The 18,659-nt window shown below is 36.0% G+C and overlaps 1 protein-coding gene across 1 annotated transcript in view; it reads left to right on the top strand.

Annotated features, from left to right (window-relative positions):
- The first annotated feature begins 2,412 nt into the window (after window positions 1-2,412).
- FANCC (FA complementation group C) overlaps window positions 2,413-18,659 on the top strand; it is a 72,875-nt gene continuing 56,628 nt past the window's right edge. The window contains exons 1-3 of the mRNA XM_059834101.1: window positions 2,413-2,587; window positions 4,181-4,265; window positions 9,923-10,017. Coding sequence (XP_059690084.1) covers window positions 2,423-2,587; window positions 4,181-4,265; window positions 9,923-10,017 — 345 coding nt within the window. The 5' untranslated portion in view covers window positions 2,413-2,422. The remainder of the gene's footprint in view (window positions 2,588-4,180; window positions 4,266-9,922; window positions 10,018-18,659) is intronic.

Genomic DNA, 18,659 nt, shown 5'->3' with positions numbered 1-18,659 from the left:
AAAATACAGTGCATTTCAGGTGAGGATTTTGAATAGCACCGAACACAGAACTACTTTGTTTTCCTGGTGAAGGAAAGATAGGTTTATTTATGTGACTAGTGCAAGTCTGTTGATGGGACAGTACTTTGCTCATATCCAAGATACTCAGGACAGGTGTCTTAAGAGAATTAACTATCAGAAACTGTAAAAAATGCACACTTGCAGTTAGCAGTGTATAGAATAGATATACTTTTAAGATTTCCTCTCTCATATGATTTGTGCTGACATTCTCCTTTTTGATTTTTTTTTTTTGTTTGTAGTTAAAAAAACAATGTATGTCTCAGTTTTTGACAGTTTTTTCTATAAGGCAATGGCTTTGGACCAGCTAAGGAGTTGCTAAGGAGTCTCTCTAGACCAGCAATCCAGTTTATTTAGCTGTAATTAAGAAAGGAGATAAAACACCTTTCTTATTGTGGAGCTGGGATTTCAGACTTCTGGAAAAAGACCATCCTCACCCTGTGATGGCTGTGCCATTCTGCATACTGGAATAGTAGTTACAGGTGCCTGGTAGAGGAGATAAGCCTGCTTGATTTGCTTACCTCAGATCCTCTGTAGTCAGCTCATGTGACTGGCTCCAAAATGCTGGAGTGTCTGGTTTTTGGTTTTTTTTTTTCCCCTTCCTTTTTTTTTCCTTTTTCTTAAAGTTTAGGAGCCATTTTGTTAGGGGACTTATTTTTCAGTTATTTAGGAGGATTAATCTTATCTGGGAACATCAAACAGGCTCATTAATTTACTCAAATGTGTAAATTCAGCTCCTGGCTTTAATTTGTTCTTAAAGTCTTTATTATGTCCCTGTGATGATAAGAGTGTTTGATGGCTAATTGCTGCTGGGTGTTTGACCTATGTCACTTCAGAGAGCTATGGTGATCAAGTCTTGTAGCTTGTTTTTGATACTCGTAGAAGATCAGTAAGATCTTGGCACTGCACAGTTCCGTTAAGAGTTCTGCTGACAACAACAGTTGCAGGTAGAAACGGGAGTGTAATAAAGAACATTGGCTTTGCTTACGTTACTTTGAACATGTTTAGGGCAAATACACATTGAACTCTGGCGAGCCAACAGCTTTACCTTACTTTTTTTTGCTGGACAGGATCCAAAGTCAAATAATAGTTGTGGTTCGCTATGGGGTATTTATTTATTTATTTATTTCTCGTAGAAATTAAACAAATGTATTAATAATCTTCAGATTTTTATCTGGCTCAGATTAGCATGCTATGTAAGTCATGTGATTGTAAGGGTTAGCTCTGTAAAGCAAGCTTGATTTGCAGGGCTGCTGCTCCAGGTTCAGGTTTATTTTTTTGGTCTGTAGCTCCATGTGTGTAGCTTACAAAGGTAAATAGTCACTGATTTCTGTTGCTTCTGTGAGTGTCTGAATTTGTCTCCAAGTGGGCAACAGTTCATTTCTGAAAACTGCCACCACATTTGTGTTAATTGACAGTCATCTTTACAGTCTTGACAGAAAGAACAATGATTGAATGGCAGTAAGAGCTCGTTTGCTCTTTCAGCCTACGAGGTGTTTCTTTCAGAGAGATTTAAAGGTTGGTGTAGTGCCTGCTGTGCTATTCTCTGTCCTTCTGCCAACGAAAAATATAATAGCAAAGCAGAAAAAAATGTGTTTTCTTTTTTTTGGTGTCTTTTACTGGGGCAATTTGGTAAGATTTTAACATTCTGTCTTGGCAATAATGCTTATCTCTCAAAGACCCAGTTTTTACAGCAAAGTATGCCAATAGATACAGATTATATATGGTACAACTTTTATTCAGAGCTGCATTATATGTAAAGCTGCATGTGGTCATATTTTTTCTTTCTTGATTGTATAATAATAAAAAGAAAAAGAGCTGAAATCCTAAATTTGTTTCCTTTAAGGAGAATACTCTTTTTGCACTCAAAACTAATGATCAATTACAAATGTAGAACTTAGAACAAGCAAAGGCCCCCTAACCCCTTTTGTTTTGATTGAGCCTTATTTTAATGCTTTTGTTTATCTTGAAATGGGCATTTTCAGTTTTCCGTCATGCAAACCATTCCAAATAAGTGCACATGTACATTGTTCTAATATTCTTTGAGTGAAATATTGGAGACAACAAATTCAGGTAATAAAAGCCTGAGACACAGCTGGGTGGTACATTGTAAGGTAATTTACTGATTACTGGGGCCCCGTTGCTGCTTTGTCACAATGGGGTTATTATTTTAGCCTCTTACTACTACAAAAAAAATTGGCACCCTTATGAGATGTAAATACAAAGACACCCCCCACATCCCCCTTCACATGCGAACACAGAAAAGGTTAGCAGAAATCCTCCTTCCAATTTTCGTTCCTGGTTTGAAGCCAGTGTTTAGTGCTGTCTGAAGGAGAGTTATAATCTTTTTTTTCAGGATTGTGGAATGGCCCAGGACACTGCAGTGCCCAAACTGAACTTCGAATATTGGTTGGATAAAGCTATTAAATGGGGTCAAGCCACCACGCTGGAATCCCAGAAGGATGTGTGCCTTCACTTGCCCCAGCTCCAGGAGTTTCTACATCAGATTTATGAAACTTTAAAACATGTGGTAAGTGACTTTAAAAGGAAGAACGACCTGTTTTGAAGATGCCCTCGGAATCAATCTGCACCATGTTTTGACAAAACCAGAAGCCAACAGTAGCAAAGAGGTTTGTGTTACTGTGTATTGCTGGATCAGAGAGGCAAATTGGGGAGACAGTCACAGGTAATGCAAACAGGAGTGTGCTTCCTGTTTCCCTGATTTATTGTGAAAGGAGCTTTTTCTTCTTGATTGGTTGTTATCACGTGAGATTTCTCAGCCAATGCTCTAGCCTCTTTAAAAAACTCTTTAAAATAAACAAGAATTTGATTCTGGTTGTCAGGTCATAAATTGGATTATTTAAAGGCTTTAACATGCAAACCCGTAACTGATACTTTAAATCTTAGTCTGTTGACACGTTAACCCCAGTGTTGTGGCACAGGTAGTGAATTCTAGCAGTATTGTCAGATCGTTGGCATATGCTGCTGGCTGTTCTCTTTAGTAATTTAGTTATTGTCTGCACTCACTAGAGAGCTTTTTTTAAAAGTAAGTTTAGTTGCTTATGTGTTTAGTTGTGTATATGTTTTTCTGAGCATGGCTTTTTCAGTATATGTATTCAGTATCCTTAGTTTTAGAAATACTGCATTATGGCATGAGACTGACTTCTTATGGAAGTACTTCTTTTTAAATATTCTTCTTATCTGAAGACTGCAGAGTTGTTATTTTTTTCAAACTGAATTTAACTTTTAAATAAAAGATTTTTGAGGAGTGATGTTTCTTCCTGTATTTATATATGCCTTTTTCTTAGGAGGGGAAAAAAATACCTATTTTTAATGTTGCTACTTCAAGTAATCTGAGGCTTGGCCTGAAATGGACCTTGTGAATATGGCCCCAGAAAGTCTAGGACTAGGCCCAAACGTGAGACAAATGTAAGGAATTTATTGCAGCAGCAGGAGATGGTTATCGTTCCTGCTACTTGCATGTTATCTCAGCACAGCACCATTTTTAAAAGCCTTCATTTATTAGATAGTAAAGCTACCAAAATGGAAAAATAAGACTGATTACACAGGATTGTATATAAACTACATTGTCTACTACTTTTATAGTTAAGCTGCTTTCTATTTGGTTAGAAGTTAAATTGCAGTTTGTTACTGGCTAGTCATTACGTTAATTTAAAGAAAGCAAGCAAAAATAACAGAAGAATAATTAGTTTTATGCCATAGTAGGTATTCATTTCTTCGGAAACTCTGTGAATATATTAAAGCAATGAAGATCAACAAAAATATAGTTTAATTGTGCTTTTATTATCATGAAATCTTGGTTACTAATACTGTTTTCTGGTTACTGGATGTGAGGCAAATGAACAAATTTCCTACCATAATTAAGTATTAGCTGAGGAAATGACTTACTTAAGCTTTTACTTATTTGAATTATGACATTATAGCCAATTTCAGGAAGTTCTGCTTTTATTACATACCTGCAGGTGTCTTGCTTCCAGAGCATTTCACAGCAAAACCATTGGAATTGCAATTTACAACAATCTGTATCATTAACAGTTCTCCTAACCTACTTTTGATGTGCAGTATATTTACTATCTTTTTGTTTGTTTTTATGTTTTAACAGGATTCAGTTGTAGCAATCCAGCGGTTCCCTTTAATTGGCCAGCTTCTAGGAAGGCTTTGTTGGAATCCTTTTGTTATGGGATATGGTAAGAACATGTAATGATATTTCTGCAGCAGTTCCATAAACTTTATTCTGTAGGCATTAGGAAAATACAACTTGTTATATACTTTGATTTTTTCCATTAAAACACAGCGTTCTTTTTTACTTAAGTACATTTTGAGATGAAAAGGTTAGCCAAGTTATTTTAAATATGTGGCATTGAGAAATCTTAGCTTTACTTTTGGAGCTAATTAATTTCATGGGTTCGTTACAGAATCTTGACTTGGGAGTAGTAAGTTTTAAACCCAGTGAGGGTGTATGTGTGTCACAATTTCTGTTTTTCTTATTTTCTTGTTGTATTAATTACATTTTTGTTAGGTTCTCAAAATGTACAAAGTCTAGTGCTTCAGATTACTTCCAACAGAAGTTTCTTCCAGTTATACATCCTAATATTCTATTATATATGCTAATATAGAAGAATTAATTTGACTGATACTTGTTTTGGGTTTTTTATTAGTGTAAAGCTCTACGAAGTTACGATTGTGTTTGTTTTTATTGATTTTATTCTGGATGTGTGTTTTCCCCATCTTGCAAACTAGTGAAAGTACACGTAGAATCAGAAGAAAAATAGTAAAGTGGCAACATAGGAAAAAAGCATATGAAAAACCAAAAGTCTTTTACTGGTAGTGTATGTGTGTGTAGGTGAGAATAAAGAAGAGAAAAGAAACTGGGGACAGGAAAACTGTTGGGAGGGAGGAGACACTACTTGTGCTACCTCACCAGCAGTTACAGTACATTTTTCAGGAACTGAGATGTTGATATACTGATAAATGACTCGGAATCTACTTTGAATTAGAAAACTCATTCTGATCTTCTCTGTGAGCCCCTTAAAATAATCTTTAACCAGTCTTCTGCTGCTACTACTACAACTACAAAAAAAAAGTCACATTTTGTCTCTTCAGCTTTATGCTTCCTTTTGGGAAAATACAGGAAAGAACAATTTTTGTGTTCACCTGAAAGGGCTTAATTAGTCAAGCACAGCGTTAGGCTCAAGTGATCATATGTCTTCTGGTTTGGCTTTATCTTCTTCTAGTCAGCTCCAAGCACAGGCAGAATGAACTTGACTGCAAAACACATGGTAGATATGTGTTATGTCAGCATGGCCCCTCTGAAAGGAAAATTTGGGAAGGAACCATAGATTTAAACTTAGATCACTTTCAAGGAGCACCAACTGTGTGCTTTTGTTGCACCTTTTGAGAAAAGTCTTTTCATATAGACTTATTTTTACAATAGAGAGTTTCCTTTTTTAATCATAGTTCCACCTTTTGAGAATGTTGATAACTGTTGATGTTTACAATTACACACATACTTTTCTTCTGTTTGGAATATACAAGTCTTTAGACCATCAGTTTTTCTGAGCTGACAATATGTTGTGGTATACAAAGTAGCGTCATCTATATTTTTCATCAAAGTTGAAAGCCATCTGGTTTTGCTTTTGACTCCTTTTCACAACGATCCCAGCAATACGTTCTTGGTTTCCTCTACTTCTTTCCTGTTCTTTGGGATCCCTCAGCATTTTCTAAAGCAAGAAAAGCACTTTTTCTGCAAGTTGATCATTACCTCTGAAGATTGCAAGAGAATGGAGTTTCATTATAGGGTTTTTTTTTAGTCTCAAAGTTGCAAGCAAGCCAATTCAGAGAACTTCACTTGCTCAAAATGGAATCCTTCACTTTAATGCTTATAGATGAGTCAAGGAGGTTTTCTGGCATCAATAGACCTGAAGATGTCTACTTATCTATTCCCACCTCTTTCTCTTTTCAGAGCCACCTGAGTGCTCTTTGGACTGCTGGCATTTTAGATTCAGCAGATGTTCATTTTGTTTGGCACTAGTTCTGAAGTTATTCTTTAAGATAGTGCTGGCTATAGCAGATGCTGACTCTCAAGCGGGTTTCATGTAATTTCTCATTTGGACAAATAGCTCGTTCAGGCATCTATCTGAGACCAGGCCACCCTCACAGTAGAAGGAACTGATTTTGTTCAATTTAGTGTTTCATGCTAATAAATGGAGGAGGAAAAACATTATAGTTTTGCATCATGTCCAAACCACAATACCTGTCACCTTAGATGAATGCTGTTGGTGCTGGAAGCTGACATGGCTGACCACTCAGTGCAGGAAGCGTGGTCTCCAAGGGAAAATATTCTCCTCATAAACACTCCTGAGCAGGAGGTGACCAAGTTAGCCTTATTTAGAATGCTAATGTGAAGGAAACACGACTGAAGAAAATCTCATGGCTGTACTTGTGGTCCTGAACCGCAACGGATACATGAGAAATTCAGTCTTGGTAAGGAATTCCAATGTTTTTTCTGTGGGCTCAGGGATTATCTTCTCAGTAGGACCCTCCTGGTTTGAGTTTTGAGCCCAAATGTCTTGAATCCCAAACTAATACTGTAAATGCTGGGGAATTTCTTGGTGGCTCTGTATGTCAGTATATGTGTGTGAGCGTGCATGCTTATGTATATGTTAATTCCCACAGGAAGTTCAGTTTTAGCTAATCAACATTTTCTAATCTATTTCAATAAAATTTTACAACAAGCTCTAAAAAGAGTATTTCTGGCTGTAAGATTAGCATTTTCTTATTAGTTCCTTGCATCCGGCCCCATTCATGACAGGGTATTTATAAACTGACTGTAACATAGGATGATTGACCCACACTGTGTTCTGAGAAAAACATTGCCTTTTTTTTTCTTTTTCTTTTTTTTTTTTTTCCGGGGTGTGTGTGTGTTTTTAATTTTTGAGGTGAGACTGGCAGGGAAGAAGTGCAATCTGATTAATCATAAAGGTTTGGACTTTTGTTTGGTTGTTGTTGTTTTATTTTTTACAAAACAGCTTTCAAGCTGTCTTAAATTTCCTACAGAAGATTGTTATTCCTTTAATTGGAGTTACAACTTTAACCTACTTAAGAAGTACAGTAGATAGTTCGTGACCTTTTTTGGGATGTAATTTCCAACTTTGAGTTACTAATTTTGTTCCTCTGGATGTATTAATTTGGGTATTTATTTGGGTAGTGAGCATTCTTTCATGCCATAATAAGATCAAATGCCTTCATTCATATCCTGATAATGGTTTTCAGTGCATACCATGATGGTATGTTTTCCATGGGGAAGTTACTAGAAAAATGGGAGGAAAAAAAAACCCAGTAAGTTTTCTGTGGCTCTCTGTGTTTGGTCTTTTGATGTCATTATCTTTTGCAGCTGCCATATTTTAAGATCTGTTCCCCCTTATTCTTAATCTTCACATCTTTCATCCCCAGTTCCAAAGCAGTTGTGAAAAGAAAACGGTGAACCTGGGAGTGGCCTTCAGAGTGTCACTGGGTACTTCAGCAAGAGGACTGTATCACCCTTTTTCCTTCTTTTCACAGATCTATGGGAAGCTACTTCAGTTTTGGTTGTAGCCAAAAAGTAATTTTGACTGGGAAAATTGTGAAGCTGTACAAGTCCCTTATTTTTTGGGAACTGTTGGCATAGATATGATACCAGTATAGGTTGGTTTCACTTAGGTTGAGGTTTGAATGTATCTAGCTAAATCTGTGTAAACTCATTATGCTGGCGAAGTGCACCAGTATATCATTTATCTAAGCTTTGTTTTTGTCATTTGAGCTTTTATCATACTGTTTAACATTTCTGACAGGCAATTATATATGCAGTTTACTTTATAGTATGCAGTAAGTCATCATGCATAGCAAAAGATATTCTCATCCAGAAGTCTAATTAAGCAGTTACATGCATTTTTTTCACCTCTCTCCTTTATTTTTTAATGTCAAAAGAAAACTGTAACTTAAATAAAATTACTTAATGGAATACTGTATTTATACAGTATAAATAGGATGAGTCAAAAGAAGGAATGCTTGAACTATGTATACTTCGTTCAGGATAGGTGATTTAGACTTGATTATTTTTTTTCTTTCCCCTGTCTCTTTCTGTATAGTTTGACTTTTTTTTAAATAATTTTCAATTATATGAATTATATCTCAAAAGCCAGACTTTATAAAACAGACTAGTAATTAATAATGTTTAAAATCTTCATTTTCGGTGAAGCAAATGTCTATAATTTAGTCATTTAAACAAATAAACCACTATTTGATTATTTTTCCTCCCATTTAATTTCATATTGGATTTTAGGAAGGAGATAGAGTTGCCTCTTAGTGCTGATGTCTGAATGCTAGCTGGATATAATTACAATCAAAGTATAAGGATACTTTGAATTTCTCCTGAGCAGTATGCAGATGTCTCTTTTAACTCAAATCTTAAAAATCCTAGAAAATTATTAGCTTTGTAAAAATCCATATTAAAAAAAAATCCCGAAACACACAATGGCAGAATACCCCAAACTGTAGTCAGTTAAATGTGTATGTTTGAGAAACCATTTCTATGCAGAGACGTTAGTCAGTGGGGGGTCAGTAATGGCCTGCAGGCTTGTTGGACATTTATTGAGGAATACTGGTTTAAATCAATATTAACTTCTCTGATCACCTGGTGAAAATACAGGCATTACTTAATGGAACTTTTATTTTTTCTTCAGGCTTTGCCAACAAAGCACTTCTAAATATTACTGTTTATTACATCCTGGATAACAAATACACAGAAAACAAAAGAAATCACTTGTTGAGCTTGATAATCAAATTGTCTCCTAATATAATTTCTAAAATTCATGTCATATTACTCATTTGTATAATTTTTAACAAGAATAATATCACTTAGTAAGTGATATTATATCAGAGCTACAATACGACATCCACTTTTCATAATTTTTGTTACAATCATGCAGCTTTATTCTGGGATGAAATTCAGTGTAGAGACTCTTGGTATCTGCCAAAGAACATTTGAAAAAAAAAAAAAGCCTATTGAAAACAAAGTTGTGGGAAATAATCATGAGTTAAATGTCACTTCAGCTGCTTACTCCAAATAATCAGTTCCTCTATAATAATATATGTGCATCTGAGCAGTGACAGTATAGTAGGTTTTTAGAGAAGGCAACTCATTTCCAACAGTGGGTTAGAATTAAGTAAAACCTGATCTGATCCTGAACAGAAAATCACAATAGGATTTTTCTCCATCAGCATTTAGCTGTTCTGCTCTCTGCAGAAATGTCATTTTCCTGAAGCATGAAGAATCTTAATATGGTCTTACAGAAAACTTGATGTTTTACATTCTTGTTATGAACGGTTTCATACTTCTTGAACTTAACTTTTTCAGAAGTGAGCATTCTTTAGTTGTGCAAGCTTTGGACACAATGTAATAACAATTTTACTACTGTTGATTATTGTTTATTATTAATGATATTATTTATATACTGAATTGAAAGTTCCTTGATGATAACTTTGAGTATTATTTATGTAAATTAGTCACTAGGTCATGCATGTTTCTTAAGACCATCTAAATACCGTATAGATTTTGAATTCTTTGATACCTTTTAAATTGCTATTGAAGGAAAGGATTACACAAGAACCTCATATGAATAACGTTAAATGTGTGGTGTAAATCTGGTAGAGTAGAAGCATTGTGAATTGAGACTGATATTTAGGGCTTTAGTTTTGTGGATGGATAGGGATTGTTGTGTGTAATTCTGTCTGTGTTTTGATTTTTCTTTTTTTTTTTTTTTTTTCTTTCCTCTAAATATATCCTTATTTGCTTTTTTTCCTGCAGATGAAAGCCAGAAGACTCTGATGTGGTGCTTATGTTGTCTATACAGCAGTGAACCACAGAACCCTGTGGAACTGAAGGCCAACAGCTGGATACGGGTAAATGAATGAATCCTTCCCAGGACTGCTTTGAATTAAATGGATTATTTAAAGGTGCTACATCTATAACATAGAGACACTGTCATTTAAGAAACCGCTCCAAACACCACTTGCATACATATTGTGTTGAAGTATATATCACTCTAATTATAACACAGTCAGTGCTAGTCTATCATTTTAAGTATTAAAAATATGTGGCATTTTAAAGTGGGTAGTTTTGATGTCTTTTAACCTAGTAGATTCACCAAGTCTTGTAACTGTGTATAGTGAGCAATGACCACAAATCAGAAGGGAAGCGTTATTAAAAAAAAAAGGGAACCTTTTAATTAGGATAAAATAAATAACCTGGAGAAATGCCGTAGTTTGTCTTGAAAACAGCTTGTATTTGCTCTTTAATTTTATTCTCTTTTGCTTTTGTTTAATCTCCTGCCTATGAATTTAATTGTATCCAAACTTTCTTCAAAGGCAGTCAGAGAGGGGAGGAGTAGTGCTTGTGTGTGGATTTATATTTAGTGACTTAAGGAATAATGAATCCTTAACTTTATTCCCAAATTTAGGGTTTTGCATGGCACATCTGTTCATATTTTATATTTTTCCACACTGAACTAGCAAAGCACGTAAATAATTTGCAGCACATTGATGCTTAATGCTTTACATTGCTGAACAGCAATTTGAGGGTGCAGTGTTGTTGATTTTATGTCCTTGCATTCTCTGTGGGTCCATATCAAAATATGGTTAAAAATATTAATGGAATTGTTAATGTGTTTTTTTTTATATCTTACAGTCCTCACAATTAATGAGAATATAGCAGCCTGATCATTATTTATGTACATGTCTGCTAAAGCTGAATGTACTTCTAGGCTTCTATAAGTAGTTAATTTCTTACTAGGTGACTTTGTACATGTCAGTTTATCTTCGTATGCATGTAATACTAGGATGTACAAATTATTATAAAATAGGTAATGATACTGCAGATGTTTATGTGGTAAATAACTGTATTGAACTGTGTAGTATTGTTGATTTAGGTGTGGTAGTTCTCAGCAGTAAGTTCTCACAAACTTTCAGATGCCCTTGGGTGCCTGTATGTACCTATTTAGCGGGTTGTACCACATGCCATGAAATTCTCAACAACTTAAGACTAACTAAAATCACCCTTATTTTCTTCCTGTCTTCAGCCTTTTTTCAAGAGGCTTTTCCTGAGGCTGGTATACTTGGAATTCACAGTGTGGCAGTGCTTGAATACCAAAGTAAAGTGATGCAAAAAAAATTTCTGAGTTTTCTAACATAGTCTTGCTAGTTGGGTATATTCTTCATAATGACATAGGAGATGCACAATAGCATGCACTTTGTTATCAAACAGAGCAAAATTTGTCATTTTATTTGTTATTAGCAGCAGCATATGCATTAATGATGTTAAGTGGTGAGGGAGACTTGTACCCAGACAATCTTCTACAGATAGCTTCCATTTCTGGGAGGGGAAAAAAACCAGTTGTTTTAATCTAGATCAGTTGCTTTATCTGATTGATGTAACTGAACTGATACAAGAAAAAGTATCAAGTAAACAAGAACAAACAGTTGGGGATGGATGAAGGTGGGACTGCTGCTTTTGGCATCGCTGCCACATGACTAACATGTAAGCATTTGATTCAAGTCTCACTGTAGTCTGCAGGAATTTTTCACCCACTCCATGTGTTTGAATCAACCTTAATAGTCATTGTGACTTGATGGGTCAAGAGTTAACCTAAAAGTGATAGGGAAGAGGGCATGGAGGAGTTCAAAGCACAAACATGTCTTACTAGCTATTTTTATCATGCAGCACTTCCCTAGTTGCCTAAGGTGGGTGTAGCATAATATGATCTGAAGTGTAATATGTTCATATTTTGATTGGAGGAAAAGAAACAGCTCTTGGAAAACTTCTAATTAAAAAAAAAAAAGATAGGTAAGGGAGGTTGTAAAATGCACAGCATAAGGATACAAAAGTTGAGATTAAAAGAAAGGGTGTTATTAAATTGTTTTCTATAGTTGTTAGAATTTCTTCTCAGTTTCTTACTGTCCAGTGTGCATCATCGCAAAAGTTTTTGAAGAAAGTGTTTTTATCTCCTTTTCCTAATCAACATTTTAATTCTAGTCACCAGCAATTGTGATACAATAAGGACTATCATGCTTGTTTGTACAGAAGAACCTAAGTTAAATATTTTGCTACTCTTGAAGGCTTTCTTTTGCCATGTGTGATAATGATTTATATTTAAAACATACAGTAAGTGTGTTGACCCACCTAGTGCATACTTAACACTGTTTCCTCCTGAACTGCTTTATTTTCCATATTATGTGTGTCTCAAAAGTTTGTCACTGAAAGGGATCAAGACACATTTGGTATGAGAGCCATAATTTGAGGTTTGCATCAGCTGTTTTCATATTGACTGGATGACCAAACTCTGCACTGGTTCGATCTGACCTCAGCCTTCTTTGTAATATGGCAAGAGCTCTTAACAGCAGGGATACTCGCTCTCTGGTGGAGAAGATGCCAAATACACTGCGGTACACTATGGAAAAAATGGCGAAAAGTCTAAAATACATAGCTGAAACAAATTCTTGGGGGTGGGGAGAAAGGTAGTTTTGTGGCTACATGGGAATTGAAATCCAGAAATTAATTCTAAATAAAGCTCTGAAATTTGAATGCTACTTAAAAGGGTTTTAGTATTATGGAAAACCTGCCTGTACTTGGAATGAAATGATAGATTATCTAAGGGATTTAAGCTCTCCCTAGAGGGTATGAGTGGAAAGCCATCCATGACCACACACAATGGGGTTCTGTATCAGGTCCATGCACGCTGACACAGGAGTTATGGAAAAGGGGTTTACATATAGCAACTGCGTTCAACTTCTGCAGAAGTGACCTTCACAGGAGCCTTGTCCTTGGCCCTGCAATTGAGAGTTCATTTTATCTCCCTAACTTAATACTTCAACGTACACTGAGGAGGAATACTCAGTTTTTGAAAAGGTAAAGTAGTTCACTGTGTAAGCCAGCATTTATCAAATAAATTGAGATGTCTGGCTGTACATTCAGTTGATGACAGAACAAAGAAAATGTAAGAAAGCAAACCAGACAAACAAAAAAACCCACACAAACACACAAAACATGAAGAGGAGTGTGTAATGGAGATAGATAACTTTACCTGCTTACTATTAACTGTTTAATTTTAAGAACAACAGCAACAAAAAACCCTTTTCAAGACTGCTTCCTAGTTTTATGGGTTTTAAATGTGGCTTACATGAAAATTTTCCTCCAAAAATGCGAAGTTATAGCTGATTGGAAAGTGATACTATACAGTCAAGTTAATGTTGAATATTCTTATTTCCTTTATAGGTATGCACATTGACTATTAAATTACACCTTGCTTTTTGTCATGGCAAACGTGAGTTCCCAAAGAGTACTTCGTGGTCTTTCAGTGCATCTTTGACTGAGGTCGTTACAGGAAGGCTGATTTCAAGTCTTTTTTTTTCAGCTACTAAATTGCATTTTTGAAATAGCAAAAAATGTATTTGATGCTTGCTTACTTTTCAACTTCCCTGTCATTATCATAGAAAAGCTGTGTTGTTTTCAGTGCCAACAAGGGTAGCTACCCACTTGAACTGCATTATCAGTAAGTTTCAGAAACCAAGATCATGCAGGTCTGTAAGTCCTCTGATAGAATAAAACATGCAAAGAATATGACTTGGAATTCAATTAAAATGTACAATGTAGACTGCAGTGTTTTTAGGATCAGATGCTGTTTAACATGGTAGAATTTTTTTTTTTTACGATTCTAAATTTTAGTGCTGGAATCTAGGTTCCATAGGTCTTCTATACAGCCAGATGCAGTGTAGGAAGCCAAGATACATGCTGCCACAGATTTCTCACTAATGAAATCAATCATGACCTGGTGAAACTAGTCTCTAAGAAAGAAAGTGATTTAGTTTCTCCAGTTGTTCTTCTCTGAGCAGAGAGGTTTGGAGCTGTGCAGTTAAGTGTGGTTCTAACATGGGCTTCTGTCTGGTGGGGCTAGAACCAGCTTCCTTTCACTGTGGTTTACTCTTGCAATCACATTGCAGGAACTAGAGAGCTATCTGAAGTAGATTGCCATTTTATTAACTTGGTCACACCTCCTCCTCTGCTCTCAGTTTATAAACTGTGTTTCTGAATTCTTTATGGCTTTGGAATTTATTTCACATACTGCTTTGTTGTATTGTTTTGGAAGGCCTTACATACTTGTGAGAGTGTTACTACCCATCCCTTTTCAAATAGGGTGATACAGGAACAGCTAATATCCCTCTTTTAAATTTTTTTAAATTTTTTTTTTTAAATATAAGATGTATTTTCCTAATGCTTTACTTTCGCTCAAAGGAATACAAAGAAACAAGACAGTGTACACATAATAGCTTAAACATAGGGGTGGAAGACCTGTCAGCCACAGCACGTGTTTTTAGAGGTGGATTTTGGGCTTGGCTAAATTTTCCATTCTAGAAATGTGTAGTTCTTTTGGGTATCTGTATCCAGTGCAAGGCCACATTCTGTTAATGGCCACAAAAGTAATAGGTGTTCTTTGTAAGAGTAATTTTTAATTTCACTGGAATTATAAAATTATTTTTGTTATATTTTCCAGAAAGACGTAATGAAACTTGTGTGGTTTATCTTTCATAAGATTTCATATATGTTTTCTCTTGCCAGTGTTATTCTGGGTAATTTTTGAACTGAGGCTGGTATGATGCCAAATCAATGTAAAAGTTTTGATTCAAAAAGTTTTAATTTTATTGTGTCAGTGAGTTTCTAGTTCCTCAACAGAACTGTAGAAATAATGTTCCTATGAAAATACTAAAACTGATTAAAAAAAAAAAAAGCCTCTAAAACTCTGACTCACCTATTAATCATTTGTGAATGTTGCTGAGATATTTCTGCTGTAAGATCAAGGTTCTGAATTACGGCCTGCAGTCCTTGCCTCCCCCTCTTTGAGTTTAACTTACCAATTTTCTGCTGAGCTAAGCAATGTTGGTGGAAAGGTGGTGGACAACACTTATTTCCAAATGTATGCAGTGGGAAGCAGCTTTGGACACTGTCAGCACTCAATGAAAGTTCACCGCTTGAAAGTATCTCTTTGAGAATGCAAACGTAGTCTTTCCAGGTAAAGGATTTCCATTTTGCCAAATTTAGTATTTGCAGAAAAACTGCAACATTTGCTTGCTGGAGTTTCTCTGCTTTTTAGGGAAATAGGAGGTATACCAGAACTTCAATGTCATCTTGTTAATTTTTGAATAGCAAACATGGAAACATGTTTGAAAACCATTGGCTTAATATGGGATGTGTTTAGTAGAACCCCTGCTTGAACAGCAATGCTCAAATGTTTCTGGTAAAAAGCGTATTGTAGGGTTTTTTTGTTGGTTTGGTTTGGTTTTGGTTTTTTTTTAAATTTGAGTTATAAATCTGAAAACGTAATGTCAAGACCTTCTGTGTGGGATCTTTCCATTTAGTATTGTTAGACTTGCCTCCTGTGGAGGATGCATTAAAAGACCTGAATGGAAGTCTTGTTTTCCAGAAGAATGGAAGGCATATACCTGTCCTCTACATGCCAACCTTTTGATGTCTCTTGACGTTGTGTTTGTTTAGACTAAATTTGATGGAATTCTGTCTCTTGTATTAAATTGTATTAAAGTGTTTTGCAGCGGATTGCTACTTCTTAAATAGGCCAGATCAAGAAATTTACTGCCAATTAAACACAGGATGTTTGAGATTTTTAGTGATGTTCTCCGGATGACCTGGGTTTTTTTTATGATCATGTTGACTTTTTAATTAAACTGCACTTTTAATTGAGTTGGTTCAGTTAATGAAGCACTGACCTTTCACCCATACTTCTGAATCTGTGTCAAAATTTTCAGCAAAATGGGTTTTTAAGGCCTTTGCTTTCTATGTAGCAATATATATAAGACTGTGATGAAATAAAAGTGAAAGGATGGTCTCTCAGTGATGGTTCAAAATGGAAACATTTGTAATTTACTTCTTGGCACAGATGCACCTGCATTGAAATGCTTAGTTACCTCTCACTATAACCATGCACTTGTGTGTGGTTTTCCTTTCCTCTTTAGATGTCAAGTGCTTCTTTGCTCGTATCTTGGATCATCCAGCTATCTGATCAGGTTATTACCATATCTGTCATTCTTAATAGTTTAATTCATGGACATCTTGGTTAGGCAACAATATTCAGGAATAGAAGAAAAACAACACTGTTACAAAAACAGGAGTTCAGCAAAATGAAATTTCTTAAAATTTTAGGAATTAAGTGAATTTACTCTTTTGTTTATCAGGAAAGAGTTGCTCATTGATTTACTGGGACTTTGCAAGATTATTTAGTTACTTCTGAGGAAGTCTTATACAAATTCAAATAGAAGTATTACAAGAAAGAAGTTAGAAAGTAGACATTGATGGAACTACGGGAAAGTTGTGGAGAATAGCTGAGAAAAACTGGAAACAAGTCAGTTAAGAAAAGGTCAGGAGCATGAAACGTATATGTGTATGTGTGTTTAATGTATTTTGGCTTCTATTTGGAATGAGTTACCAGAACATTTTCAATATTTCTAACACAACAAGGATAGTAAGGCATCACAGTAAATAATGATGGAACTGAGAGGGACTAGATTATCTTTGAGAAATACAGGGATTCTCATCATATCTTTATAAAGTATCCAAAATAGTTTTTAAGTGAAATAGAAGATGAAAAAGGGAGGTAGACTTTGTAATTCTCATTATAGAATCATAGAATAGTTCGGGTTGGAAGGGACCTTTAAAGGTCATCTAGTCCACCCCCCCCCTACAATGAGCAGGGACATCTTCAACTAGATCAGGTTGCTCAGAGCCCCGTCCAACCTGTCCTTGAATGTTCCCAGGGGTGAGGCATTTACCGCCTCTCTGGGCAACCTGTTCCAGTGTTTCACCACCCTCATTGTAAAAAATGCCTTCTTCGTGTCCAATTTCAATCTACCCTCTTTTAGTTTAAAATCATTACCTCTTGTCCTATCGATAGAGGCCCTACCGAAGAGTTTGTCCACATCTTTCTTGTAGGCCCTCTTTAAGTATTGAAAGGCTGCAGTAAGGTCTTAAGACCTTAGAATAAGAAAATTATATTTTTTTCCTGTGTCTGTTTTATGGGAAGAAGCTTATTTTGCAGGATATATGGCTTATATCTATTTGTTAAAATGCAGTATGCCGAGTATGTGAGGAAGAGTTTGGAACTGAACACAGTTGTTCACAGTACATAGTAATGACAACTTATTATGATAGCTATTTACTAACTTATGAACAGTGGTCTATATTCTCACATACCAATAGATGGCATTCTTCATATTACATACAGGTACACCTACATTTGTTTTATATCCTGGCCTGTATCAGAAATAGTGTGTCCAGCAGGAGTAGGGAGGTGATCGTGCCCCTGTACTTGGCGCTGGTGAGGCCGCACCTCGAATACTGCGTTCAGTTTTGGGCCCCTCACTACAAGAAGGACATTGAGGTGCTGGAGCGTGTCCAGAGAAGGGCGATGAAGCTGGTGAGGGGTCTGGAGCACAAGTCTGATGAGGAGTGGCTGAGGGAGCTGGGGTTGTTCAGCCTGGAGAAGAGGAGGCTGAGGGGAGACCTTATCGCTCTCTACAATTACCTGAAAGGGGGTTGCAGAGAGGTGGGTGTTGGTCTCTTCTCCCAAGTGATGAGTGACAGGACAAGAGGAAACGGCCTCAAGTTGTACCAGGGGAGGTTTAGGCTGGATATTAGGAAAAAATTCTTTACTGAGAGAGTGGTGAAGCATTGGAACAGGCTGCCCAGGGAGGTGGTGGAGTCACCATCACTGGAGGTGTCCAAGGAGCATGTGGACATGGCATTGTGGGACATGGTTTAATGGGCATGGTGGTGTTGGGTTGATGGTGGACTTGATGATCTTACAGGTCTTTTTCCAACCTTAGTGATTCTGTGATTCTGTGATACTAATATGTACACAGCTTTCCATTTCACAACATTCTAATACATATTGCTCTATGGGAAGATGAACATTTTCTTTTAATAGTAGTCTCTATTTAGAAGCCAGCTTCACTGCTGGCCAGATTGTGTGGCATTATTTTGAGTCTTAGCTGTCTAATGATGCTTGCGCTAGAGAGAGTTTTGTGTTAAGATTCCTGAAATTTTTGGCAACAATTCAGGATACTCACTAATAGGAAAATCAATTTCGTTATCTTCTTTCCTGTATGCACAGTGCATGCAGTTGAACTGATTTTTGTCTTTTGTTGCCCATAATTATTCCAGAGATGTGGAAGAATTCTACCTGTGTTTTCACTTCTTGTTATGATAATGACTAATTCTTCATATTTATATTTTTTTTAGTACTTAGGTGCTTAGTATCTGAGAATCTGTTGTATTAAACACTGTACGTGAACAGTGTAGGAAAGATTCTTCATTCTGAAGTGGTTACAATGAAAGACTCATCATGCAAATAGATTTAGAAAAAAGAAACCACATTTCCTCCAGCTGCCTTTTCCTCACTGTTATAAAATTGCAAATAGTATTCTGAACAGTGCAGGGTTTTTTTGTATTTCCCCTCCTCTGTTTTTCCCTAGGCAAACCTTAT

This window comes from Gavia stellata, chromosome Z, assembly GCF_030936135.1.
Source record: "Gavia stellata isolate bGavSte3 chromosome Z, bGavSte3.hap2, whole genome shotgun sequence".
Taxonomy (NCBI): domain Eukaryota; kingdom Metazoa; phylum Chordata; class Aves; order Gaviiformes; family Gaviidae; genus Gavia; species Gavia stellata.
This window is presented reverse-complemented; position numbering and strand designations above follow the sequence as displayed.